Below are 27,187 nucleotides of genomic sequence, written 5' to 3'. Positions count from 1 at the left end.
ATTAAACTACTTCCAAAATTATTCCTGTGCAAGGCTTGTCCCATGACTGACAGCTGCCTGTTGGGAACCATGTGAGAGAAAGCATGATTTTCTGGGATTGCAGTTGGCGGTTTGAAACACATGAAACTGAGATCCCTGCTGCTGAATGCTATTAGAATGCCAGCAAAATGTGTCACAGGTTGGAACTGGAATGGGGCCTTTTATAACACAGACATATAGTATGGGTATTTCAAAGATGGATTTTAAACTTCCCCACCCACACCTTTCCATTCTGCAAAAAACATCTACGGTCAGCTACTCCCTGAATAACATATACGTAGTCCTCTTCATAGCACTTCAGAACAGTTCTATTGGTACATAGGCTTACTCGGCTGCATAGATTAGGTTTATAATGGCTTACGACATATGGATTCTTATTTCTTATGATGACGTGGACTGAACCAAAGTGCAAATATAAAAGTACTGGTAAAATCTGATGGCACTTTTTGTAATAGTTGGGTTTTGCTCCCTATGTCCATAGCCAAAATTTATTCCTGTGTTCAACTTATCTATCTGCAGTGAAAGGGCAAAATGAGCTAGAGGCAGAATTGTCGGGTGGCTAGATCAGAGAACTGGGCTACAAGAGAACTGGATTTTATTCCTGACTCTTCCACTGACTCAGCATGCAAACTTGGGCAAATTGCTGCCTCTCCGTGCCTCGGTTTCCACATCTGCAAATTAGGGATAATACCTTAGGGATGTACCTAGCATTTTGAAAAGTTTGCAGTTTCCTTTGGTTGATGGTAGACATTCACAAGTGGTCAATTTGGTCCATCGTCTAGGAGTACTCTTGGATTCCTCGCGGATGCTAAGATCTATCACAACAGAATCTGCGAGTAATGCTTTCTATCATATCCATCTGGCTAAGAGACTCCATCCCGTCCTGGCGAACAATGATTTGGTCTCAGTTATTCATGCCTTCATCACTTCTCAACTGGACTACAGCAATGTGATAAATCTTCAGGGCATGAAACCTTCAGTACTTGGGAAACTCCAGTTAGTACACAATGCTGCAGTCAAGTATCAGAGGGGTAGCCGTGTTAGTCTGAATCTGTAAAAAGCAACAGAGGGTCCTGTGGCACCTTTAAGACTAACAGAAGTATTGGGAGCATAAGCTTTCGTGGGTAAGAACCTCACTTCTTCAGAAGTGGGTTGTAGCCCACGAAAGCTTATGCTCTAATAAATTTGTTAGTCTCTAAGGTGCCACAAGTACTCCTGTTCTTTTTGAGGATACAGACTAACACGGCTGCTACCCTGAAACCGGAAATGTTGCTCCTTAGCAACACAGTCTGCTGTGAGTACCTCAGACCTGTCCTCTGCTCTCTACGCTGGCTTCCCCATACAATTTCGAATCAGTTTCAAAGTCTTCTCAGTCCTCTTCAAAGCGCTCCATGGCCTGGGCCTAAGATATCTAAAAGATCACCTAACGCTCTGGAATGAAGACTATGGTTCACAACTCAACTCCTCTCTACAATAAGGGTAAAGCTTGTCTGTGCAGGAGACAGAATTTTCTCAGGGGCCATCCGAGACTGTGGAATGAACTCCCACACAAGAACCAAGGACCATCAAAAACCTCATTGCCTTCCACTCTAAGTGCAAGGCACCTTTCTGGGACTTGCCGTAGCCAACATAAACACACAGCAACAGGCATGTTTAAAAATAAGAACACTAAAAAAACCTACCAAAACAGGACACTCCACTGCACGTGCTTCTCCCCCTGGAGACAGGATGTGAGAACAAATAATCCATGACAGATGTGTGGTCACGTTGCTTCATGCGCTAGTGAAAAGAGCTCAGACACTATGGTGATAAGCAAGGTATAAGAACTTTTATAAAACAAACTAGAATAGAATACCTTGGTAAGTTGCTTTGAAGTCCATGGAAGAAAAATACAACATAAATGATCATTAAAGTGATTCAGACACAAGTTCCTGGCTCCAGCTTTAAGGGTCAGGTTATAAAGAGACACAATGTAGATGCTTAAAGGAAGATGTGGGTGCAGAACGTTAATAGCACTGCTGGTTTGTACCCCCCGAATGTCTCCAGTCCAGATGCTAAATTGATAAGCACTTTAAAAATACCTGTTCTAATAATAATCCACGGTCTCCCGGTATATTTGTGAAATAGTTCTGGGTTCAGTGACAATATTAGAAAGCATGCTGACTCTTTAAAGTAGTAAATGTGTGATGCAGACAGAGTTGTTAGCTGTTGATGTGAGTTGATATCTGAGCCAGCTGCCCTGTGTTTGACATCTGTCTAGAAATGCCTGTGCTTTTGGCAAGTCTCTGCTTTCCCAACTGTATCTGGCAGGATACAGAGGATGATCTGATTATTAATTACTGTTTACATATGCCCACGGTACTTAAGCACACACCTAGCTTGAACCAAGTGAATAGTCCCATTACTTAGCTGAATCAAGGCCACAGCTCCACATGGCTCACGGTAGGTATCACAGCCCTGAGTAGCTTACATTCTGATTTATACTGGTAACACAGTCAGCAAAGACATTAAGGATCCCAATCAAGTACCTGTGTGTTAACCTCCCCAGAACAAATAGGATAAAGGGAGAAATTTTTAAAGGATTTTTTTTTTGCATGCCCCCAGTGTGAGTTACAATAATTTGAATAGCCATGTTTTTGGGGGGTGACAGTAGGGCCAACTCTTGGGATTTTGTTTGGTATTTTTCTTAAAGCAGCAACTCCTGGAGTCAAGAGATTGTGAGAAAGTCAGTTTACCTTTTTTTCTCTAAGTCGAGAGCCTCTAGCCCTAATGCCTGTGGAGAAAAGCTAGCAAATATGACCCCTGGGCCCCTTTAAGATTAAAAAAACAGACTGGAAATAGAATATGAAATGTGTTATCTTTAAGCCAAACTCATGATTTTTGAATGGCAAAATTTGGGCTGCCTATACCAAGTAGAGGGTTTCAATCCTGCCAGGTCAGGCAGGTGAATGACTATAGAAAACACCTGGATAGAGGAGCATGATGGGGATGGAGATGGGATGTTAGCTGACAGTTTTGTTGAGAGATTTGAAGGAGAGACGAGGAAGATATTAAGTGTGCAAAGGAGGCTGACATTACACTCAGGGAAAAGATGCAGCATTTAGTTACTTAGTCTGAAATATGTCAGTAGCAAAATACCTTTGGGACAAATCGTGCCACCGCTTTCATCCCTTGCAATCCCCACTGACTTCACCCAGATATGGTAGCTAGCAGTATAATGCACTCAGCTTTAACACCCAGGAACTCCACCCAGCAAGGCAATCATAAGGGAATGAGGATCAGATAAGATTCTCTTATCTCAGGAAGGCTTTGAGTTTATAGCCTGGAACTGTCCTATCAGACACTATCATCATCCCTCTGATCTCAAATCTCCACCCCTCTCAAGGTCTAAATATCTGCAACCTAGTCACCACATTTTAACATCAATCTGCGTGAAAGACTGCAGACAACACTCTGCACAGTTGCAAACAGTAGCTCTATTGCACCCTAGGTTCCAGCTGTCCCAACAACCTACCCCATTGGAAAAGTCCTGGCCCGTTGAACCTCACAGTCCTGTTATACAAACTAATTTGACTGCTTCAACCCCACTGCAAAAGCTGCCTCCTTGGTGTACACACAGCCTCTGTGCATTGCCTACCTGCTTGCTGAAACCCCATTCCCACTGCACAGTCTTCTTGCTGCATATCTAATCCCAGAGCACCCCCACCTGGTTGCCCCTCATCCCTACCCCTGCTGTGCTTCCCAGCCCCAATGTGCCAGCCCTAAACTCTCGCCCTTGCATACCCCTTCCAATCTCATTGCACTAGCCCCAAGTCTTCACCTCATCCCATGCACCCCCCCAGCTCACTGCACCCCAATCTCCCTGCACCCCGCATCCCAGTGCACCCCAATCTCCTTGCATCCCATCCCAGTGCACCCCACAATCTCCCCAGTGCACCCCCATCCCTTTGTACCCCCCATCCCACAATGCCCCAGCCTCGCCTCCCAACAGCCTATTGTAGCGTCAGAGCTTTCGTTTTTCCCTATGACGTCAGTGCCAGCGCCCCCGCCCCGCCCCCCGAAGGTCCCGCCCGGCTCAGCCCCTGGTTGGTGGGTTCACATCTCGCCGGCTTCACGTGACTCCCGAGGCTCCGCCCCCGCCAGGCCCTGGTCCTGGGCCCAGCCGGCGCAGTCGCAGTGAGGAGGCAGCCGCGGTGCCGGTCGGAGGAGCCGGCGGCGGAGCCATGGCGGGGGCCCCGCAGGAGAACACGCTGCTCCACCTCTTTGCCGGGGGGTGAGTGCCCGGGCCCGGGGCTCGTCCGCCTCCCCGCCCTGCCTCCTTTCCCTTGAGTGTCCTGGCTCAGCCCCCCGCCCCCTCCCGTTCCCCCCTCTCCTCCTGCCCCCTCGGGTGTCCTGGCTCAGCCCCCCGCCTTCCCCCCTCTCCTCCTTCCCCCTCGGGTGTCCTGGCTCAGCCCCCCGCCCCCTCCCGTTCCCCTCTCTCCTCCTTCCCCCTCGGGTGTCCTGGCTCAGCCCCCCGCCCCCTCCTGTTCCCCCTTTTCCTCCTGCCCCCTCGGGTGTCCTGGCTCAGCCCCCCGCCTTCCCCCCTCTCCTCCTTCCCCCTCGGGTGTCCTGGCTCAGCCCCCCGCCCCCTCCCGTTCCCCTCTCTCCTCCTTCCCCCTCGGGTGTCCTGGCTCAGCCCCCCGCCCCCTCCTGTTCCCCCTTTTCCTCCTGCCCCCTCGGGTGTCCTGGCTCAGCCCCCCGCCCCCTCCTGTTCCCCCTTTTCCTCCTGCCCCCTCGGGTGTCCTGGCTCAGCCCCCCGCCTTCCCCCCTCTCCTCCTGCCCCCTCGGGTGTCCTGGCTCAGCCCCCCGCCTTCCCCCCTCTCCTCCTTCCCCCTCGGGTGTCCTGGCTCAGCCCCCCGCCCCCTCCCGTTCCCCTCTCTCCTCCTTCCCCCTCGGGTGTCCTGGCTCAGCCCCCCGCCCCCTCCCGTTCCCCTCTCTCTTCCTTCCCCCTCGAGTGTCCTGGCTCAGCCCCCCGCCCCCTCCCGTTCCCCCCTCTCCTCCTTCCCCCTCGGGTGTCCTGGCTCAGCCCCCCGCCCCCTCCCGTTCCCCCTTTTCCTCCTGCCCCCTCGGGTGTCCTGGCTCAGCCCCCCGCCTTCCCCTCTCTCCTCCTTCCCCCTCGGGTGTCCTCGCTCAGCGTCCCCCTTCCAGTTCCCCCCTCGGGTGTCCTGGCTCTCTCCCCCCCCCGCCCTTCGCCTGTTCTCCCTTCTCCTGCTTTCCCACCCCCCCTTCATTTTCCCTGCCTCATCTTCCCTTCCCCTCGTGCTGATCTCTCTAGATAGTCTCCTAAAAGGCTTCGGTTATAAAGAGGTTTTGTATAGGGAGGGTGAGACTTGAATAGCCTCGCACGTGGGATGGGGAGGAAGGGGAAGTACCATCCCCCACACATAGTCGCCCACCCACATGTGCGTCAGAGGAGTGGGGGGGGGAAGCGGGTATGGGCAGGGATGGGGTTAATGAGGTTCACATGTGTTAGCTGCACACCCACACCTCCACACACATGCATTTCATCAGCAGCCAAGGCTGGGGTTTAGGGCAGACTGCCTGCCTGGCAATGTACTCCGTGCTGTGTGGACATGGAAGGCACAATCCATGATCCAAAAAGTTCATGCTCTAGTGCAGGCACATAGGATATACCTGCTGACAGTACAGGCCAAAATGGTGGTGATATTTGGAGGTGTTCGGGATCATAGTGCATGCCTGCTGCTACCATTGCAGTACTGGTTTGCACCGAGTTTTTCATTATAACCTGTTTTCAGCTGCTCATAACCTCACTGGAAACTTTCCCTTTGAGCTGCAATTCCCCATTCTTTTATACATATATTTTGATAGTGCAAACACTTGATGCTACAGTATTGTTGCTTTCTCGGTCTCCATGTCACCTGCGATCAGCTGTTGGGTTGCTATTGATCTGCTGGTTTGTTTTCCTTCAGTCTTTTAAATCTTCCCTTGTCTCATCCATCTCCTTCCCCTGCATTCTTGTTATTTGTGCCATTGCAATAAGGTTGTGTAAGCTGTTGCTGCTGCTGCCTCCCCGCAGTGGAACTGTATTGCATCCTAGCAAAATAAAACATCTTTTCCAAGTATTGCATCATTGGGGCAAGCAAGTCTAAAGCCTTATGATTGTTAAGGGAATGGGGGTATTTTTGGTGCGGTATTGATGGCGTCAGCAATTGATGGTGTTGGCAATGGAGAAGGTAGTAGGGAGGCGCTTAGAGCCCTGGTCAGCCTTTGGTATGGACTTTGTGGGCATTTTATACGGGGGTCACTTGGCTGGAAACACGACTGCAAAGCCAGTCATCTGCAAAGCCAGAAAGAACCATGGGGTAGCATCATAGCAGTCTGTGTTCATTTCTCCGGAGGCTGAATGGTTTAGTGCTTCTTCCCCCTCCCACTCCTCAGTGGTTAAAAGGGTGTCTCTTTCTTGAGAACGTCCCCATAAGAGTGAGGTTTGGACTCTGTATAAATGTCACTACCTTCCTGGAAGGGTCAGTGTAATAATCTGTTCTTTCTAGACCCTGCAACTTGTGCATATTGACTATTCCTGGTAGGGGAAAGGACCATTCCGAGGCCATGTATTATGCATTCTTGCTGTAAGGCTGGTGCAGCCTGAGGCAGGCAAAGGGAAAAGAGCAGTTTGTGATGGGGTCACTGGGTCCATGTCTGCACTGTGGAAGGGACCATGTCATGAAAAGGGGCAGGGCTAGAATATTTTCTTTTAATGCAATGATTGAATGCCTGGAATCCTGAGGTTTCTTTCAGATTCAGGTGCAGGGATGTAAGGGTGGGGTGGATTTTATTTTTCTTGATTTTTAGCAGTGGGGATTAGCGGTGAATGTTTTATGAGGATGACTTGGGAAGGGTAATGGCAGTTGATAGTTGTGGTTGACCACATGCTGGAATTCAGTCTTGTCCGAAGTGAATTTTAATAGCTTTAAGGCTTTGTGTTTTGTTTCTTGGTTACATAAGAGCACAGTTCAGAGGCTTTTGCTTCAGACATGAGTTCTAAAAAGCAGCATCTACCCAGTTGAGTGTTTCTGTACTGACCTGCTACTAACACTAAAGCCTTTTTGTGTGTGTATTGATCAGAATTATAAAACTGTGTTCTCATTGTCTTCATAATAAAAGCCAATGGATTCTGTGCCAGGGCTGGCAAATTATGACAGGTTTGCAAGGCTGCTCTTAGGCAATACAGGTAGGAGTCTAAGGCCTTGTCTACACTGAAACATTACAGCGCTGCAACTTTCTTGCTCGGGGGTGAGAAAAAACACCCCCCCCCCCCCAAGTGATGTAAAGTGGCAGTGTAGACAGTGCACCAGCGCTGGGAGCATGCTACTCCCCCCCTGGAGGTAGGTTTTTTACAGCACTGGGAGAGCTCTCTCCCAGTGCTGGTGCCGCAACGTTGCTGGTGAAGACATACCCTAACTTGGTGGGTCTTGGGACCAGACTGAGAAAAGTCAGTTGTCTTTGCTATGATATCCAAGTGTGTGTAATTAAAAAATCATATATAACTGACGTTTTGCTGAATTTGTTAAACGAATGACTTGAGGCTAAATCCTGCCCTTATGTGTGTCTCCCTGTTGAAGTCAATGGGAGCTGCAGGACGCCATCCAAAGGCAGAGCTGCTCTGAATTGGGGGAGAATGTTTGCAGTTAAGTGATGGTCTGCCTTAGCCTGTGGTCTTTAGGCAACTTGACAGACCATCACTTAACTGCAAACATTCTCCCCCAATTCAGAGCATATTTAGAACTTCTTGCATAGGCTGCGACTAAAAAGCAAGGCTGTGAAACTGCATAACCTAATGTTCCAAAAGATGCCAGAAGACACTGGAGACTGAATTCCTCTATTTAGCAACAGACCAATGTTCTGAGACATAAGCAAGGCTCCATTATTAACTAGATTAAGATCAGCAATCAATTTCATTTAGTTCACTTAATTACTTAGTGCCAGCATTGGAGGATTTTTCTCTTAAGAAATTTTGACTATAAAATGACAGAAAGAGACACGGTATTTTTTAATATTACTACAGAAAGTTATCCAGGAGGAGAAAGGAGAGCTTTTTGTAGCCTTTCCATCTTTTAGTCACTTTCAGAACATCCAGGATCCTGCATGTAGTATACTGAACTTTGACATAAGAATAAGTTTAAAAATAGGGCAGAAGTTTACAACTCTTTAAAAGGTGGAGCCCAGAACTCTCTGGGAAGGTTATTTACTCAGAAATGCCAGGAACCATTGCAACTTTTTATACTCTGTTTTTCAGGCTAGCAATACTGATTCATTCAGTAAATTAAAACCCACAAAGTTGTTTTCTGAAGGCAATACCTTTCTCCTTCTGGCTTGGAGTAGTACATGTTGCCTTAAGTACAGTAGTACCTGGATTCCGTCATTGAGATGGGGGCCCTGTCCATTTATGTAGATAATAAAGATGCCTATCCAAGGTTCCAGTGCCCCAACATAATTGTACAATAAATATAATTAAATTGATCCTCAGCAGCATGAAAATCAGATCCACAGGACCTGAGCCATCCCCTTCACCCCCTAACCTCAGCTTCTCCGGGTATCCTATTGAACAGGTGTCTTTTGCAGCATACCTAGAAAGTCACCAAACTTGGGCTGTCACAGGAAACACCCTGCCAACCGTCCCCTCTTTTATAATGAGGGGATCTAGCTCAAGCACCCTTGTGACCACAGGTTTGGCAGTAAGGCACAGGGAGGTGAATTTCAGGTAGGTTAGGCCCTGTACAGACACACTAATAGAAAAGGATCCCTGTGCTGAAGATCTATCCTTGCTGTCAATCATCCATGTGACTAACTGTTCACACTCAACAGCAGTAATGGTATTGTAACAAACCAAGCTAGTGTGAATGTGCACCACTACCCTGTATTGGATTGGGCTGGAATTGCTCAACTGTGTGCTCGGTCCCTGTATTGCGAATATATGATTGTGATGGGCACCACAGAAATGTCTATAAAAATGAAAATAACAAAGTAGTCGTGGAGTCTTTCCTTGAAGCTCACAGCCTGCACTCTTGAGGCCAGAGGATCTATGTGAAATTCATAACGCTGTTTTATGCAGCATAGTGGTGACAGTGAAGTTCCTAGGTCACAGCATGGTTATCCTATTTAACACTTGCAGCTCTTAACCATGTGACCAACCACTCCTCTTCATCTCTGCCAGAGGCTCCCTCTGCCCCTATTCATTTCTGTCTTCCTGCTTTCTTCCATGGGAACTCTTAATGCACTGAACTTAAATTCTTCCTCTAGACCTGTTTCTACCAAGATATCTGAGAAATTAGCCAGCTGTAAGGACTCAATAGGGGGCCTGTTGGGGATAGCCAATATGTGTGCTGTATCTCTCTCCCACCCATTATTTGTTGCTTGAGGACATTTACAATTAAAGATTGTTAGGTGCTATGTTACTATGGTGATAAAGTCCATATGAAAACCTAAGACATGTAGATACTTAGGGGTGCTACTGGGCTATCTGCTAGGCATTGTCCAAACAAACTGTTTGGAAGAGCTCCTAATCCAAGGCCCCAATCCTGCATACCCTTAGGCAGTCACGGGTTCTTGCTGATTTATTCTTGTTTTGTTAGATGGAGTATTCCTTTTAAGGATCACACTAATGACAGCAAAGCAAATCCTCCTGTGCTGTGGATTGGAAAAATGAGTCTGAGGCAAGAAGGATTTAATCAGCAACAAACAAGAATGAGAGATGAGTTGAAAAACAGAACTGTACCCATTTGAAAGTCTGGATTCCTTCTGGCCCTGATTCTGCACTATTGAAGTCAGTGGGAAGAGGATCTGGCCCTACAGCATAGTTAAAATAGTATAAAGAAGAACAGGAGTACTTGTGGCACTTGTGGTGATGCATCCGAAGAAATGGGCTGTAGTCCACGAAAGCTTATGCTCTAATAAATCTGTTAGTCTCTAAGGTGCCACAAGTACTCCTGTTCTTTTTGCGGATACAGACTAACACGGCTGCTGCTCTGAAACCTGAAAATAGTATGTATTCTTGGAATCATTCCTTTGAAATGAAGGCTGTAATGCTCCCTTTTCCCCCTCCAGAACTGGCAGGAGGTCTTTACAACCACCATGCAGCAAAAAGGCATTACAAACTAACACCCTGATCCCACAAACGCATCCCACATGTGTAGCTTTACCCAGGTGGATAGTCCCAATTCAAACCAGTGAGACCAGTTGCGAGAGTAAGTCACTAGCCTGGCTTCAATGCCAGGGAGTGTGCATCCCTGCATATCGATGGCAGTAGAAGGGATTCGGTCCAGACAATGTCTTTTCAGATCCAGGGTGAACCCATGATCTTCCTCAAGGACGAGCAAGTGTACCAACATGTCAGCACGCCGACAGGTTTCCACGTCCAGCAGACACCTGAGGATACTATCGCGGAGATCTAAGAGATGTGGCCAGGATCAACTCCTCCCTACTGGCATCATGGCAGAAGATCAATGCCTTGAAGAGCTTCCTGATGCCCCATATCTCATTCGTCCTGAGGGAATCTGCCATGGTGAAGGTATATCTGAACAAGGCAGACAGCACCCTCTGGCAGCTGGTAAAGAAGTGGATGTTTCTTCCCCAAAGGGCCACCAATGAACTGGTGTACATCTTGCACAGGCAAGGTGGCACCAATGTCCCTCAAATGAGTGATCTGTGCGACGTTGCGGTGATCACTCACGCCTTCCACCTTCTGACATGCCCAGACTCCACAGTGAGGAACATCGCGGAAAGTGCTCTGCGGGATGCCATCAAGAAGCGAATTGCCAGGACCCCATCCAACCAAGATTTGGCCACCTACCTGAGAGGCTTGCTGGAAGGCGAATTTCGAAGAGAAGAAGAGACTTTGCTTCACTCCGGACTTGTGCTCGCAACGCTACGCGATGACTGGAGAAGTGTATTACCCTGTTTCCCCGAAAATAAGACATCCTCCGAAAATAAGGCCTACTTACAGTTTTGAGACTCGTTGTAATATAAGGCATCCCCCCGATAATAAGACCTCCCCGATAATAAGGCATCCACCGATAATAAGGCATTTTTCATTTCTGAAAAATAAGACATCCCCTGAAAATAAGACATAGCGCATCTTTGGGAGCAAAAATTAATATAAGACACTGTCTTATTTTCGGGGAAACAGGGTAGCTGCCACTGGACATGGTGAGAGGAACTCCAGGAGCTGGAAGTCCTGATGCCACTGGTGAATAATACATATTACACTATCATCACTCTGAGAGCTAGAAGCATGCTGGAGAGGACCCTGAAGGATGCCATCTGCTGCCAATATGTGGAAACCCTGAAACGGAAGCCGGACCAGGGCAAGGCGTTCGAGGTGACGTGCAAGTGGGATGCCAGCAACCACTTCCTCCCCAGGGGCAGCTTCACCCAATTTGCCGGCTGGAGGTTCATCCACAGGGCCTGGCTCAACTGCATCCTACTGAATGGAGCCGTCCGCCACGGGAATCGGGACAAGCGATGCAGGAAGTGTGGCTACGATAACAGGACGCTACCCCACGTCCTGTGTAGCTGCAAGCCCCATGCGAGAGCTTGCCAGCTGCACTACAAAGCCATCAAAGATCGCCTGGCTAGAACCATTCCGCCACCCATGGGGAAGGTTGCCATAAACTCCGCCATCCCTGGAACCAACTGTGACAGGACATCGTCATCACCAACGAGGACCAGAAGAAGATCATCATTGTAGACATCACAGTGCCATTAGATAACAGGACTCTAGCCTTCCACGATGGCCGAGCTTGAAAGGTAGAGAAATATGCCCCTCTGGCCAAAACCTTGAGAGCTAAGGGTTACCAGGTCCAGACACACGCACTGATCGTCGAAGCCTTAGGCACATGGGACCCCAATAAGAGCGACTGCTGAGAGAATGCGGAATCGGTCAACGCTACGCTTGGCTGATGCAGCAACTCATGGTGTCGGATGCCATTGGGTGGTTGAGGGACATCCTATATAGAACACATCACCGGACATCGGCAGCACCAGGAGGGATGAGCTGGAGTGCTGATGAGAAGTGCAGTCAGGAAAGTAACAAATATTTTCCTCGTGGATTGTATTTTCCATGGACAGCCAACCTAATTCTCAATTACTGAGGGACAATCTCCACTCATGTGTTTTCCATAACCAAATCTCTGTTCAGCTCTTCATGAGTGATATACCCGAGTATTCGGATTCTAATATCTGAACTGTATTGTTAAATCTATTCACCTAAATGTGGGTTATTGCGGATTATGTACTCTCTGTATCATATGACTTCTAATATCTGAACTGGAGGTCAACCAGCTCAAGCTATTTCAGACTAAAGGTGTGTGGGCAGATTCCAAAGATGAGGAAGATACAAGGAGTCTTCACAGAGAACCTTCCTGGCTACTCTCAGATGCATCCAAAGTTGCTCTAGTTTGATCACTGCCAATGTTTTAAGTGGCATCACTGCATCTGCAAGAGGTGTTTCAAGCAGGTGAGCCCCAAGTCATTTAAGGCTCTATTGATCAAAACCAACACCTTTAAACTTCACCTGGGAGCCACTGGGTACCCAGTGCAGGTCACAAAACATTGGTGCCGTGTGTTTATGGTGAAGGACTCTATTTAACAAACAAGCTGCCACTCTGCACTAGCTTCAGGATTTACGATATTGCTCCATGTAGAGCACTTGCAGTAGCAGGTAGATATGTGGGGTTTTCTTAAATCAATAAGGAATAGGGCAGAGGAGACCTCCTAACAAATTGCTCCAGCAGAGGTTAATACTTGTATAGTCCAGTGCAAACACTAATCCTTACAACACCCTCTGGGAGGAGGAGAATACTAATTCACCTACCTTACAGATGGGGGAAACGGGGAGACACAGGTTAACATGACTTGCAGGGCCACATAGTAAATCATGGGCAAAATCTGGATTAGAACTCGAGTTCTTGGCTCACAGTCCTATGCTTGTCCACCGGTCTGTGTACTCTAATAAGAAAAAGGTCTTTCTATTTCCTGAGTAGTGTCTAAACACAGCACTGATCTGAAGAACAGGAAAATGCTTTGCAAGAATTCATGTACCTGGTAACACAATTATTAATTGGAACTTTATTGAATGCTTAATATAATGAAGGGGCTTGTCTGCTTGTCCTGTCTGCTTGTCCTTATTTCATTACTTATTTTAATACAAAATCTGCTTCAGTCCCTGAGTATGCATTGGCTTATTTCACTCACTTAATGCAGTGCTCAAACATTGAAGGCATGACCTGCTTAACTGTCCCCACTGTGTGTTCATTGCTGGAGCATGTGGCATGTTGCAGAAAAACAGACTGGAACTTTCCACCGCGGAATAAATCTGGGGTAAAGCTCTGTAAAGAGCATTCACCCCAGAACCCCTTAGCTTTGAGATTACTCAAAATTCAGCTGTTGGGGAAACTTTTCTCGGTGCTTCCAGTTTTCCTAGGATGAAGATGGGCACACAATGAAACAGTACAAGGTAGATTGTGAGCCCTGTACTTGTGTGAATGAGCAATTATTTACCTGAGTGGTCCCACTGAAGGGAATGATTCTATTCTTGACTCTACCATTGACCTGCAGGGTGACTCTGGGCAAGTCACTTCCTTTCTCTGTGCCTCCGTTTCTCAATATTTAAAATGGGGGTAAATGATATTAGCCTCCTTTGTAAAGTGCTTTGAGATCAACTGATGAGAAGCGCTATGTAAGAGTGAAGTGTTATTCACACTGGCAAGCATTTGCTAAGGGCCTTCCAATCTGGTCCTCTCACAAATTATCCTTCATTGTAGCCTTGGCTGGGCTCGTAGTAGTTTTTGTCCCATTCTGTGTTTTCTAGGGTTACACCATTGATCATTCTTAATTTCCCCCAACAATTATGTTTGGTCTAGGAACGCGGAGTTCAGGTTTCTCTTTCTGGTTGAGTTTTGGTTTTAAGTTTCGGGAGTCATGCACATAGACTAGGTTGTTGGGCTGCTGACAGCTTCTTTAGAATAAAGTCTCTGTGTACTGGGGCAGACATTAAGTATGAATGTCAAGGTCTTTGAAAATATAGAAAGTGGGAGGTAAAGAGAGAGAAGCACAATCAAATGTTGAGCCTAGCAACCTGGACATGATTTTTAAATAAAGTATTTGCATCTACAATAAATAAATAAATATGCTTATGTAGTCATAGGTGTTGGAACTAGAAGTGTGGGGGGTGCTACTGCACCCCCCGGCTTTAAGTGGTTTCCATTATATACAGGGTTTACAGTTCGGTTCAATATCTCTCAGCACCCTCACTATACAAATTGTTCCAGCCCCACCTCTATGTACTTACATAGGAGTTCCCATCAGTTCTTGTCATAACTGCTTACTAGCTGCTTTGTGGCCCTTCTGGCCCTGATGGGAATTCTTCACATCCTGGGAAAGATCCATTTCTGTTGTGATCATGTGTTTCTGCTGCCTGTAATACGTAGGTGAGGGTGGGGAGAGTAGACAATACTTTTAGCTATCTTAGACCTTTCTGATTCTGGACTGTTTTCTCTTTCCTAATGAAGAACAAATCGATTGAGAAACCCTTTTATTTTGATTTTTACAAGAGGCTGAAGCAATACAAGCTGTGTAACTTGTCCTGAGAACTAAAGTTTTGCAACTGGTACATGAAAGTAATTTTAGCCAGTACAGTGTCTTGGTGGACACGATAGCTCTAACTTTTACTTTGGAAACTCTGGTCTCGCTGTATATTCATAATCCAGTACTGCAAGGTTTTGGCTTTGTTTGCATAGCTGTTTAAGGTTGTTGACTTTTTTTTCCTTTTCCCAGATGTAGGAGTATGAGACAGTCTGGGAATACTAGAAAGTTCCTTTATGCACAGCAGGCTATTTTCAGCTGTCTTCCCAGGAAACAGCTGTCTTCCCAGGAAACAGCACATCACAGGGACAGATGATGCAAGGAAACCTCATGTGGAGGAAAATCAGCTGATCAGAACAAGATGTTAATGCACTGAAGTACTTACTGGAGCTGACCTGCAGAGTGTTTATATTATGAACAGAATTTGCTCAACCTATTGAAGTCCAGAGATTTGCTCTGCTAGATAGTGTTATGTTTAAAATCATGCTGGTAATGTTTGCCCTGAGCGGTTAAAGCTGATGATGCGGGCACTAACTCATGCTGTGTATCAAAAGGTTACACACTTTTATTCCGGGAAGTACTTACACTTAAATGGTAGAGGCTGCATACGTGTCTGAGGTTACTGAATTAATGGTGGGATGGAAGGGCAATTCATGTGTGGGAACAGGGCAGGATGGCAAGGAGGAGGAAGCTAGTGGCTGGAGGAGAATGGCCAGATGTTTGAGAAGGTTAGGAAATTGCATAACAAGAGATGTCACTCAGTGTAGGAATCATAATGTTCTCATGTCACAGTCATGAGGGCTGTGGTAGTACACATACTCGCGTAAAACCCTGGGCCTTTATTTTGTACAGCTTGCTTCTAAAAATAATCATAGAATCGGATAACCAACTTTGTTTTTATCATGTATATGAAATAAACAAGATGTAGCTAGATGTTTGGCATGGTGCAGTGTGGGCTATTCCTGGTTCTAATGCAGATTTCCTGCGTGACCTTGGGCAAGTCACTTAATTGCTCGGTGCTTCGGTTTCCCCATCTGTAAAATAGAGATAATGTTGCCTTTCTCTCACCCATTATCTGTCTTGTATATTTAGATTTGTAAGCTTATTTGGGCAGGGAAAGTTTCTTACAGTCCCTGTACGATGGGGCCCTGATCCCAGTCTAAGTGTTACTGTAATATAAATAATTAAAGCATAACCTTGCGTTTTTACATTTAACTTTAACAGCACAAAAGCGCATATTAGGCAGCAAGTGCTCATGCTCTTTGCACTGCCACCTGTTCGCTTCAAGATGCAATTCAGAGTTTTGGCTACAGTCCTACGGCCCTGAATAAAAAGGGACCCCAGTAGCCAAAACTGCCTTTTGCCTAGCACCCTGTTGTAAGGTCTGAAATTCTCTGATGGCTGATTACTTGCCAGGAACAGTGAGAGGGCTTCATCTGCTCCCATTGCAGCCTGCCAGAATCCTCAGGGTATTGCCGAGCATATAAACTCTGGTTTTGGGTTGGGTTATTTGGTTTTTTTTTTTTTGTGAGTTTTTTTTTTTTTTTTTTTTTTTAATATTTATATAACCAGATGCTGGTGAGACTGATGTGGGTGACACACTGCAAAGATGGTGGTTACGAGGCTCTGCCTTTTTTTGAGTGGCTTTACATATAATTTCGTGCATCTCCAATTCCCCCCCCCTCCCCCCCCGTAATAGCACCTAGCAGTTAAGACACTCTATAAAAAGAAAGCCAGCAAAGAAGATGGTATGACTAAAGCATCTGTCCCATTATTTATGTAAATAGGAAATGACTTTCTTTGGTGAAAGCAGAAACCTACTACTGTGCTTCTGTAATCTTTCATTTTAAAGGGAATTCATTAATCACCTTAGTTCCTGCTGTCGGATGATAAATCCTTTAAGATGGGGGTGTAGACAGGCTGAGTCAAGTTCTCCTCTCACTTACACCATTGATTTCAGCAGAGTCACTTGTGATTTACACTGCCATAAATGAAGGTAGAATCTGGTTTGTTGTGCCAGTGTTGGATCCAGGCATTCAGGAGCAGAGGGAAGGACTTGAGGTAATGGTTGTCAGACCATGCCCAGAATGCAATTCCAACCCCAAACTATACCTCTACCCCGATAGAACGCTGTCCTCGGGAGCCAAAAAATCTTACCGCGTTATAGATGAAATCGCGTTACATTGAACTTGCTTTGATCCTCCGGAGTGCACAGCCCTGCCCCCACCCCGAGTGCTGCTTTACCGCGTTATATCCGAATTCGTGTTCTATCGGGGTAGAGGTGCATTTTAAAGTCTGTACTCTGGGAGCGGACAAAGGGTTTGTTGTGAAGGGTTTTTCCTGCCCAGGGCCCTAGTCTCTTCCCCCTCCACCCTCTCTGTGTTCAGGCGAGCACATGGACAGCACGAGCTGTGCGTGCTGCATTGAGGAAGATGCGCTAAAGCCTTGCAGTCCAACGTTGTATTTGCAGAGCAGATAGCTAATGTCAGGCCCAGGTTCTGTACACAAAGCGCTGATAACAGCCAGGCTGCTTGTTCAAAGTCAGTCTTTTGTTTCAGCTCTTCTGTAAATGTAGCTCAGCCTCCATCCATGCAACAGAATTTCAGCTGCTGTGTGTGCGCTGAGCTTCCGAAGCGGCTACAGTGCTTTATTCTACAGCCAAGGTCAAAATGTCTGGAGGCAAAGTTGTTTCTCAGAATGCCTGTTACTGTACAATGCTTGGATTGCCACTGGTTTAGGATAAACTTTTTCTGTTTGTGGTAGGAAGGAGCAAGAATCAAGAAGTTGAAGAAGGAAAACACACTTGACTGATGTTATTACTCCTAGTTAAAGGCTCTAAAGTTTTCGAATTTCACAGCGGGACTGTTTCCATGGGAGAGAATTGTTAATGGTAAAGGGAGGAGGAATCTTGCAGCATATCCAGCAAATTCAAACAATAATGGGAAGCTGGAATTCAAGTACTCTTCCCTTCCAAATAGTCTTGGGTGTTCTGATCATCTTTACAGTAAGGCCTGGTCTACCCTTCAAAGTTTTGCTGTCAAAACCCCTATAGTGTAGCTAGATGCAGCTTATACAGGCAAAAAGAAATGCTTTTGCCCTTATAGTTAATATCAATTCAGCAAGCAAAATTAGCTCTACCGCCAAAAGCACATTTATGGGCAGCTTTTCTCAAATGCGGTCACTAGGGGACTTTTCTGTGGCCACAACAGCGTCCTGGGTGGAGATTGGGCAGGGAGGGGGGGCAAAGGAGTAGCCCCTCCCTACAGCACCCAGCTGTTGCTCCTGGCTGCCCTGCCATTTGCTGGCACCGCCAGCAGGGGATCAGTGGCCCTGCACCACGCAGCCTCCTGGGGGCTCCAGGCAGCGCCTCTGCAGACATGTGGGGCCAGTGTGTGTTCAGCAGGCTTCGGGCTTCAGCCCTTGGGCCCTAGCTCTGGGCTTCCCACCAGGGCGGTGGGGCTTGAGGTTGGAAAAATCCTCAGAGAGGCTGCGCTCTGAGGCCACCAAAAAAAATTGTTCAGTGAATCCCTGCTAGGTAGGGGCTTGCGCAACAGGGGGCAAGCAGGGGCACAGACACCCCCCCCCCAATCAGCAGGGGCACAGACACCCCCCCCCCATCAGCAGGGGCACAGAACTCCTGTGGCACCAGGGTGGGGAGAGCGAGCTCCACTGGCCCTGGGGCAGGACGGGGAGAAGAGCAAGTGCCATTGCCTGGGGGGGGAAGAGGGGAGCCAGCCTCTCCAGCCACGGAGAGCACAGAAAGTGCCCCTCCAAAAGCGACCAAATTTTTATTCTTGTGCACACCCCAATACTAGGGCATTTGCCTGGATAGAAATGTCAGAGAAAATCACCCCTAATCAGCCTGGCTATAGCTGCAAAAGTTCCTAGTGTAGATCTGTATCAGAGGGGGAGCCGTTTTTAGTCTGGATTTGTAAAAAGCGACAGAGTCCTGTGGCACCTTATAGACTAACAGACGTATTGGAGCATAAGCTTTCGTGGGTGAATACCCACTTTGAATACCCACGAAAGCTTATGATCCAATACATCTGTTAATCTATAAGGTGCCACAGGACTCTTTGTCGCTCATGTAGACCTGGCATTAGACTTTACTCTGGTGCTTCTGAGTTTTGCCAGCAAGTTCCTTGTAACTCTAGAAGGCACTGCTTTGCCTTTGTGTAAGATAGGGGGCAGTTTTTTGCTTCCTTCTCATGGAAAACACCTAAATTGCAATTTCACCATAAGATCCACTGAATTAAATGGTGTTCTCCAAAGAGAATCTCATAGCATGTTATCACTTCAAGAAATGCTAAGATGCTTGTGTAAACCAAGAAGATGCTTCCTTCCATTGAGTTTAGCTGTGGAAGATCTCTATTTAAGTTATAGAAAGCTGAAGTTTTCAATGTGGCCCTTCTACATCCTAGCTAGCTTCTATAATAATATCTTGTAGCGCTCTTCTTCAGTAGATCTCAAAGCACTTTACAAAGGAAGTATCATCCCCATTTTATAGATGGGGAAACTGAGGCACAGAGGGGTGATGCGTCTTGACCAAGGTCACTCAGCCAGTGGAAGAGATGAGAATAGAACTCACTCTTTTGAGTCCTAGTTCAGAGGTCTAGTCACTTGGCCACACTGCCTCCATTGATCACTGCTTTATTGGCAAGGGTTAATTCTAGAGCAGAGAGCTCCAGCATGATTGCAAGAAGCAGCATGTATGTAAGGTGAGATGCAACACACTAGTCCCTTGTGGCAGCTCTGGAACTGCTTCATACAGCCAGTGGAATTAGTCTGTCTGCAAGATGTAGAGCTTTCTGAATCTCCATCATCTTCCTCCTCCCCCTGATGCCCCAAACCACTTATATAGCAGTAGAACCTCTCTGAGCCACAAACTTGCATATTGTCCTAACCAGCAGCCTTGCCCCACTTCTCAGTAAAGATGTTATAGCAGAGTGGTGGTGTGAGCTTACTGGAAAGGTTACACATGTTACTGGAGCTTTACACAAGATGTACTATGGGGGGGAAAAACAGTTGCTAGCATGCAGTGAACTGTTAGGGTAAATCATTGTAAACAACATTTGTCAAAATAAATGAACCAGCTACATCTTGTAATCAACTATCCTTGTTTTTAATCACGTTTGTTTGTTTTAAAGTGCATTCATTTTCAGAGGGTTTCCCAATCAGTAGTGTGTGTTAGTGGTGTTCATTGCTCAATGTATACACAGTAGTTGCTAGTCCCTTAGGGCAGTGGTTCTCAGCCTGGGGTCTGGGGCCCCTGGGAGGGGCCATGAGCAGGTTTCAGGGGATCTGCCAAGCAGGGATGGCATTAGACTTTCTGGGGCCCATAACAGAAAGCCAAAGGCCCGCCGCATGGGGCCGCCGCCCGGGGGCCCCGAACCCCGCCGCCCGGGGGCCCCGAACCCCGCCGCCCGGGGGCCCCGAACCCCGCCGCCCGGGGGCCCCGAACCCCGCCGCCCGGGGGCTGAAGTTGAAGCCTGAGCAACTTAACTTCACAAGGCCCTCTGTGACATGGGGCCCTGGGCAACTGTCCTGCTTGCTACCCACTCATGCTGGTCCTGGTTTTTATATGCAGAAAATCAGTTGTTGTGGCATAAGTGGGCCGTGGAATTTTTCTAGCATGTTGGGAGGGCTCAGGTTGAGATTTAGGGTATGCCTGCACTGCAGCTACGCCCAGGCTGATTCAGGTTGAGCCCAAGCCCTCCTTTCGTCCGCACACACACATCAGTCTAACTCATGTCAGCAAGCACTCAGGACCCTGCTAGGGCTTCGGGCTGTAACCCACCCCCCTATCGTTTTGCATTGTGGATGCAGCTCAAGCTGTAGACCCAAGTCAGAATGTCTGTGTAGTGCAGTATGGACAGACATTCGCATGGCTGTGGTACCCTGGTCCAGCAATTGTAAACCCAGGTGTACAATGCAGTGAGGATGCTCAAGCACCAGCTTGGAAACACTGATCCACTAGCCTGGATCCCACTGATCTGGATTTACGATGCAGTGTAGACACACCTTTAAGGGCTTGTCTACTCATGGACATTCAGGAAAGAAATTCAAACCTTTAGTTGATTTGGAATTAAAAGTGCATTAATTACAGCACATTAATCCCTAGGTGGACACTCATTCAGAATTTAAGTGGCCTTAATTTGGTTTTGTTCACTAGTGAATTAAGCTAAATTGAGAAAAGGTCACTTAAATTCTGAATGAGTGTGTACACTTAAGGATTTAATACAGTTAACTTTAAATTCACCCCATTAGTTAATTCAGATTAATTTTCCTTTGTCCCCAAGTAAACAAGTCCTCTCTCTACCATTTGCTAACAGGAAGAAACTGTTAGTCAAAAAAAGGAAGAACAAAACTAAAGCAGAAATTGGGTTTTGTCAGCATGTTGATAACAGTGGGAAAATAAGAGTTGAACAACAAGAGCAGCAACCATAGCACATGGGGTTACAGTTGAGAAAACAATCGACAAACTGAAATAAAACTAAATGCTTTTATTACACTTTTTTTGTTTTGATTCTTTCTATCAGGTGGCAACAGTTTGTGTCAAGGACAAGATTTTCTTGACCCTTTTGAATAGGGGCTAATGCACAGGCTTGGAATCCATGGGTTTTTTTGTTGTGTTTTTTTTTGTTAGTAAAGGTGTTACAGTTCGTTAATATATAAATTACGTATGAGCTTCCCAGACCAGGGTCAAGGATCCATCCGATTTGACCACATAGCTTGTTCTTTTACCCCCCTCTCGTGCCCCCGGTCTTGTTCTCAAATATTTGCTAGTTCTTCAGGGAAACTGATTAACTTGGAGGTCTGAGATTCCTCCACCTACCACTTCTCAGAAGAGAGTGTATAAACTGCTTTTTAAAACTAGACTGACTGAAGGAGAGAAGGCTTTGTCACATCACTTTCCGCACAAGACCTCCCAGTCCGTTATAGTTGCTATTTTTTACCATCTCTAGCTAGGCTTTCTTGATGGAAGAATCCCTCAAGGACATAAATCTAGAGTCTTGTTTGTAATAGCTCCAGTGACCAACTAAAAACTGGAATTACCCCACTCCATTCAAGAAAACCAAATTCTCTTGCACAGTAAGAGCGGGTGACCTGGACAAACAGGAACATAGAACACGGGACTAAGAGTTGATCAGTTGCTACTGATGTGGGTGTTTCGTTGACTTTCAGAACCCTCGTGCCACTGGTAACTTATGCAAGCATTGAGTAGAAAATGATTCACTAAATCTTTTTGAGACAAGGAAGAGTGTGCTCCTGAATCTCTTTCTGAACCCTCCTCTTTTGCCCCATGCCAAAAATTCCTCTCTCCTGATATTGACATAAACACAATTGTAATTATTTCTTGTGGTGGGAGAAGGGAGGGGAAAGGACTTTGCTTGTTACATATGGTGGTGTTTTGATGTGACATTCTTTTGCTGACACTGTACTCTGTTTGCATTGTGCCCTACAGGTGTGGGGGTACAGTTGGTGCCATTGTTACATGTCCTTTAGAAGTAATAAAGACCAGGCTCCAGTCTTCAAGGCTAGCGTTCCGGACTGTCTACTATCCTCAAGTCCAGTTGGGGACGATCAGTGGGGAAGGAATGGTCAGGCCGACATCTGTATCACCTGGACTTCTCCGGGTTCTAAAGTGAGTACAGCTCCTGTCATTCATAGCATCCTGTGCAACCAATGGACTTGACTCTGATTTCGTTGGCAGTGGTTTGACACTTGAATGGTGTCATTCTGGATTCACACTGGTGTGAGATGGGAATTGGGCCTTATGTATTCAGCATCAACCGAAAAATTGAATTAACCTTTGCTTCCACAAGATGTATTTTTACCTTTGACTTTTCAAAGGAACTTATTTAAAACCGCACTGAGAAGTTTTCCAAAGAGTATTGGTTTGGATAAGTGTCTGGAGGTATTATTTTTAAATAGACTTATTGGCTCTAAGCTTTCCAGTAAGTATTAAGCCTCAAGGATCAAGAGTCGGTAGTATTCTCTTGCCAGATGATATGTATGTCCGCTTGCAGGAACAGTATTAAAAATATGCCTTTCCTCCGTAGCATTCCCTATAGCTCAGAACATGTGGTTTCTTGCCCTGTTCATTCTTTTGGATTTCTCGTGTTTCTCAGTCTTTTGCACCTGAGCAGTGTGATGGGCAAGTCCTGCTGGCTAGGCCCCTGTCTTGGCAGTGTTACTGAAAGACTGAGTGAGCCACGGAGACAGAACTCCTCCCTCATCTCTGGAGCCAGTGTCAGTCCTAGTTCAGAGCCGGAGCAGCATGGGAGAAAAACCTTTCATTGCAGCTACTCTGTGCTGTGTACCTGTTCTAGGGACCGTGGGCTCCAAGACTGTCACTCTAACTGGGGTCTGCCCCACCCCTGTTTCAGGGAGTCGGTCCCTTTTGTTTTGATGGGCTGTACCCACCTTTCTAAAGTTTTGTAGGCTTCCCTCCCGCCTGTGTGGGTGGGTGTTCAGTTGCTTTGATGGGCAGAATCCATCCATCAAATAGGCTGGGGCCTTGGCCTAAAACTCACTTTAAAAAAAACAACCCCCCCCCCCCCCCCCAAAAAAAAAACCCCAAGAGCCCATCAAGCGGTGAAGAAGGGAAGAGTGTAAAGGCCATAGCGTGTGGTGCCTTGCATTGCTCGACTGGCACGGTGTTTTAGAGTATTAGGCTGCAGTTGTTTAATAATATTGGAATGGTCCAAACTAACCTCTGATCCCCTCTATGCTGGGGGGTGAAGGGGTGTGTAACACGCCGCTGCTCTGGGTTTGCAGGCAGTAGCGCAGTGGTGTACACTTGGGATTGCTTTTCAAAGCAATCTATCCCGGTCTTTCTTTTGAGGCTTAGATTCTGCCCAAAACTGCAGAATTGGCAGCTTCAAGACTGAGCTTTTCTAGTGGCGCCCCGGCTGCCAGGTATCCTTTTCCCAGCCTCTTTGAAACAATAGATTGATAAAACTAACAATCCATTTTATACATTCAGAACAAGCTTCCTATCTTTCACGTTTGCCACATCATTCATGCACATCCCCCTTCTTACATTCCCAGCTACGTGCTTCAAATTAGATGAGACTTGGTTTCTGTCCAAGAACCTGAACTGATGCAAACAGGATCCAAATGATGTAATCTTGGCTCAGTACCTGGGGGTTGGAAGGTCTAGGGTGATCTTTTGAATTTGGAGGTCTTTCTGGTACAGGTAGGATGCTGGTGAATGCGTATAAATGAGGGTTTCTCTGCACTGTTATGAAAGGTGCTGATTGTGACATTCCACCCTGGAACTCATGGGGGAGGAGAAGGAAAAGGAAGGAGACAGCGTCTTTCACAAAAGCAGTCCAGCTAGAAAACACGGCATGAACTGTCCTCAGACAGCCCTATTCTTTCCTCCTCTTGTGCTATTTCTGACCGAGTGAGCAGTCTTCTGTCTGCTACTAATGTGTGGTTTCAGCCAGTGCACGTTACATTGTCATTCCCATATAAATCCTCAGCTGGGAGTTGGAACTCCCCCTGCATGTCCCTGTTGGAAAATTTCCAATGTTTGTCAGATGCCTCTGCAGACTGGTAGGAGCAGCAGTTTGTTCAGCCTAATCTTTTCGTGACATACATTCAACAAAAGAAGATTGGATCTAAGGCAAGCCAGTGCTCCCAAGCGAACAGTTTTGTATAGCCTAACCAATAACCCTGAGGCCCAGGCCTGGGTCTCTGCTGCTGCATTTCTGAAGAAAGCAAAGTCTAAGTCTAATCTGCACCAAGTTTGTGGATCTTTGCAAATAAATATTTGCACTTTATTTTAGTGCCATGATTTTTTTTGTTTACATCAGGCATTTTGGTGCACACCCCCCCCCCCAAAAGCCCAGCAAAATACGTTGGTTGATTTATGTAATACTGATAAATTTGGCACATTGCCCAGTGAAGCTGCATGAATTACATAACAATACAGTGGCAATCAAGTCCTCTGCAGAACTGTGTGGCTTGTGTCACATCACAACTTGAATCTTGTATTCTAGATGAGCAATTCTTCTCCCACACCCCATCCTCCAAATGCCAAGACTCCCTTTATAATATTTTTTGTCAGATTGCTGAGTCTAGAGCAGTACACAATGCAAAACCAAGGTAACTGGAGCAAATCAGTGCATTTTGGATTCATCTAATTCCCCTCCCTCCTGCGACACAAAGCAATCCTGATTAAAAGGGAGTCCAATCAAACCATTTCAAGGTAGCCAGCTCTCCTGATAGTATTCACCCACTCTCATTTTTAGGGTTGCTCTTTGAGAGGAGATAGAAAGTTGGATAAAACTGGGTCAGCCTTTTACCATCCTTATCGACTCATTAAAGTCAGTGTTTATGGTCTTGATTCATTTGATCTCGTTTCGTTTCAGCAACTGCTCAAACTCAGTCACTTGCCTGGCTCCTTTTCCAGATGTCTGAAGCAATCTTGCAACTCGATCATACTGTTTGTCTTTCACAGACAATAAATTCTTCAGTGTCTATAATGATTGATTTTCATGTAGGACCTCAGTGCACTCTCCTAAAGCGACCGTGTACACTTGCCGCTGGCTCCCCTTTCCCAGTTTGGTGAAATCAGACCCCCTTGATGCTGCAGTTAACCACGACTTTGTGTAAATTGGCACATTCTCCAAGGAAAGTGTAAACGCCTTGCATGCTGCCACCTCCACCAAAGAAAGTTTTCAGAGACCACATTTGAAGCGCGTTTCTTATAAATAGGAGTGCACTTTCCTTCCAAGACTAATTGCCTTCTCTATAGCAATATTGGATGAAGGAGTATAGAGGGAGCATGGATTTGTTCAGCATTTTTCTTAGTTATATCGTTGGAGTCATACTGTTCAGAACCTGATTCTTCATGATTAAGGCTACGTTGAGGTCACAGAAGTCACGGATTCTGTGATTTCCAGAGACCTCCATGACATTCTCTGCTTCAGCCGCAGAGGCCTCGGGACTGGAGCTGGCAGCCAGCGGCACCCAGGCAGGGTTCCAGTGACAGGTGACAGCATGACAGGGGGCCCCCTGCAAGGTTCCAGCAACAGGCGACTGCCTCCTGACGGGGCCCTCCTCAGGGTTCCAGCGACGGATGACAGCCTCGTGAGGAGGGGAGGGGCCCACCTTGGGCAAGCGGCTGGGGGTGTCCCATTTTCTCTTTGGGAAATATGGTCATCCTGCAGCTCCCAAAGCAGGATGAAGAGCAAATTGGGTCTTTTACATTAATTCCTTCTGCCCTTCTCTCCTGAAACTGCTGAGCTGGGGGTGGGTGAACTAGGTGCTTTGAGGGGTATCAGTAATTCCACTGAAAGGGAAAAAGCCTCCAGAGGCCTCTCTGGAAAATTGCTCCCGGGGAGTTGTGTATTGGCTATGAAAACACTGACTGCTAGAGCTAGAAAGAAAATAAATGCTCTGGACAGACCGGGTTAAACTTGCCTGTGGAACCTTTCAGAATGGAAAATGCTCCCAGAAGGGTAAGCTGCTTGTGTGTAAACCAGATTTTGGTGAGTCACCTCAGCTGGAAGCCACAGTCGTGACTATTAAAGTGACAAAGAACAAGCAATCCCTGGATCTGTTTCCTAGGAGACACTTAGCCTCGGAGTTTACCCAGAATATTCGGCTCTGCTTTGGGGATGCGTTTCAGAAGCTTTCTAATGAGCTTGTTTTGGGGCTCTGCGGCAAACGTTGCCAGCAGCATTAATGACCTGGAAAGTAAACTTTGCAAAATGGGAGACTCCAACTAAAAGAATGGGCATGTGTGAAGGACCTTTGGAAGCAGGAGCTGTTTGAATTTCCTCGCATGTTTTTCACATAAAGATTTTTTTAATAGGAGGGCCGCTACTGCCTCGCAGGTCACCGTACTAAAATCCAAAGCAGCTCCATGGCAACGTAGGTGGCTTTTGCTGATGGGTGAAATATGATCCATGGATACCTACTAGGGCTCAATCGTTATTTTCTTTCTTATAAATGTCCCTCTGTGCCAAGGCTTCTTGCTTGGAATCAAACTCTCCACTAGGGACGCTTTTGAGCCAGACTTGTACAAAACTTGCAGGGTCCCCAGGGGGCCATCCAAATCATTTACCCTTTTTTATATTGGTGCCAGCTCATCTCACCCATTTGGTTTTAAATCATGGGAAGGAAAAATGACACTCAGGGTCAAGAATTTGGACTGATCTTCAGTAGTGTTGCCAACTCTCACTATATTTGGTGTCTGTCTTTAAGCTCCAGCTCTTAGTCTAGTGACTGGGACAATCTCAGCTTTCATTTTAGAAAAATACATTTCTGGCCATCATAATTGCAAAGAAAAGCTTGAAAACGTGATCCAGGTGTAACCTAAAGGTTCAAAACCCAGAAGGCAAAGAAAATGAATCCCAACATTATTTTTTTAAATCTCATGAGTTTTAAGGCAGACTTAAGCTCTGCAATATCAAACGCATGATTTTTTCAATGCTCGGAATTGACAATACTGGAACTGCAGTGTTCTGTGCGTCTGCTTAGGAGGCCTAAA

At 46.5% G+C, this 27,187-nt stretch overlaps 1 protein-coding gene across 2 annotated transcripts in view; it reads left to right on the top strand.

Annotated features, from left to right (window-relative positions):
• SLC25A33 (solute carrier family 25 member 33) overlaps positions 1–27,187 on the top strand; it is a 99,047-nt gene that overhangs the window by 60,041 nt on the left and 11,819 nt on the right. The window contains exons 1-2 of one of the 2 annotated variants that reach the window (XM_054009007.1): positions 4,216–4,312; positions 22,145–22,324. In XM_054009007.1, coding sequence (XP_053864982.1) covers positions 4,263–4,312; positions 22,145–22,324 — 230 coding nt within the window. In that variant the 5' untranslated portion in view covers positions 4,216–4,262. Of the gene's footprint in view, positions 1–4,215; positions 4,313–22,144; positions 22,325–27,187 lie in introns of those variants that run through there. The other variant, XM_054009008.1, reaches the window with a different exon arrangement.

The sequence above is a fragment of the Malaclemys terrapin genome, chromosome 19, assembly GCF_027887155.1.
Source record: "Malaclemys terrapin pileata isolate rMalTer1 chromosome 19, rMalTer1.hap1, whole genome shotgun sequence".
In the NCBI taxonomy this organism is placed as follows: Eukaryota; Metazoa; Chordata; order Testudines; family Emydidae; genus Malaclemys; species Malaclemys terrapin.
The sequence above is the reverse complement of the archived record's forward strand: the minus strand, read 5'-3'. Positions and strand labels throughout refer to the sequence as shown.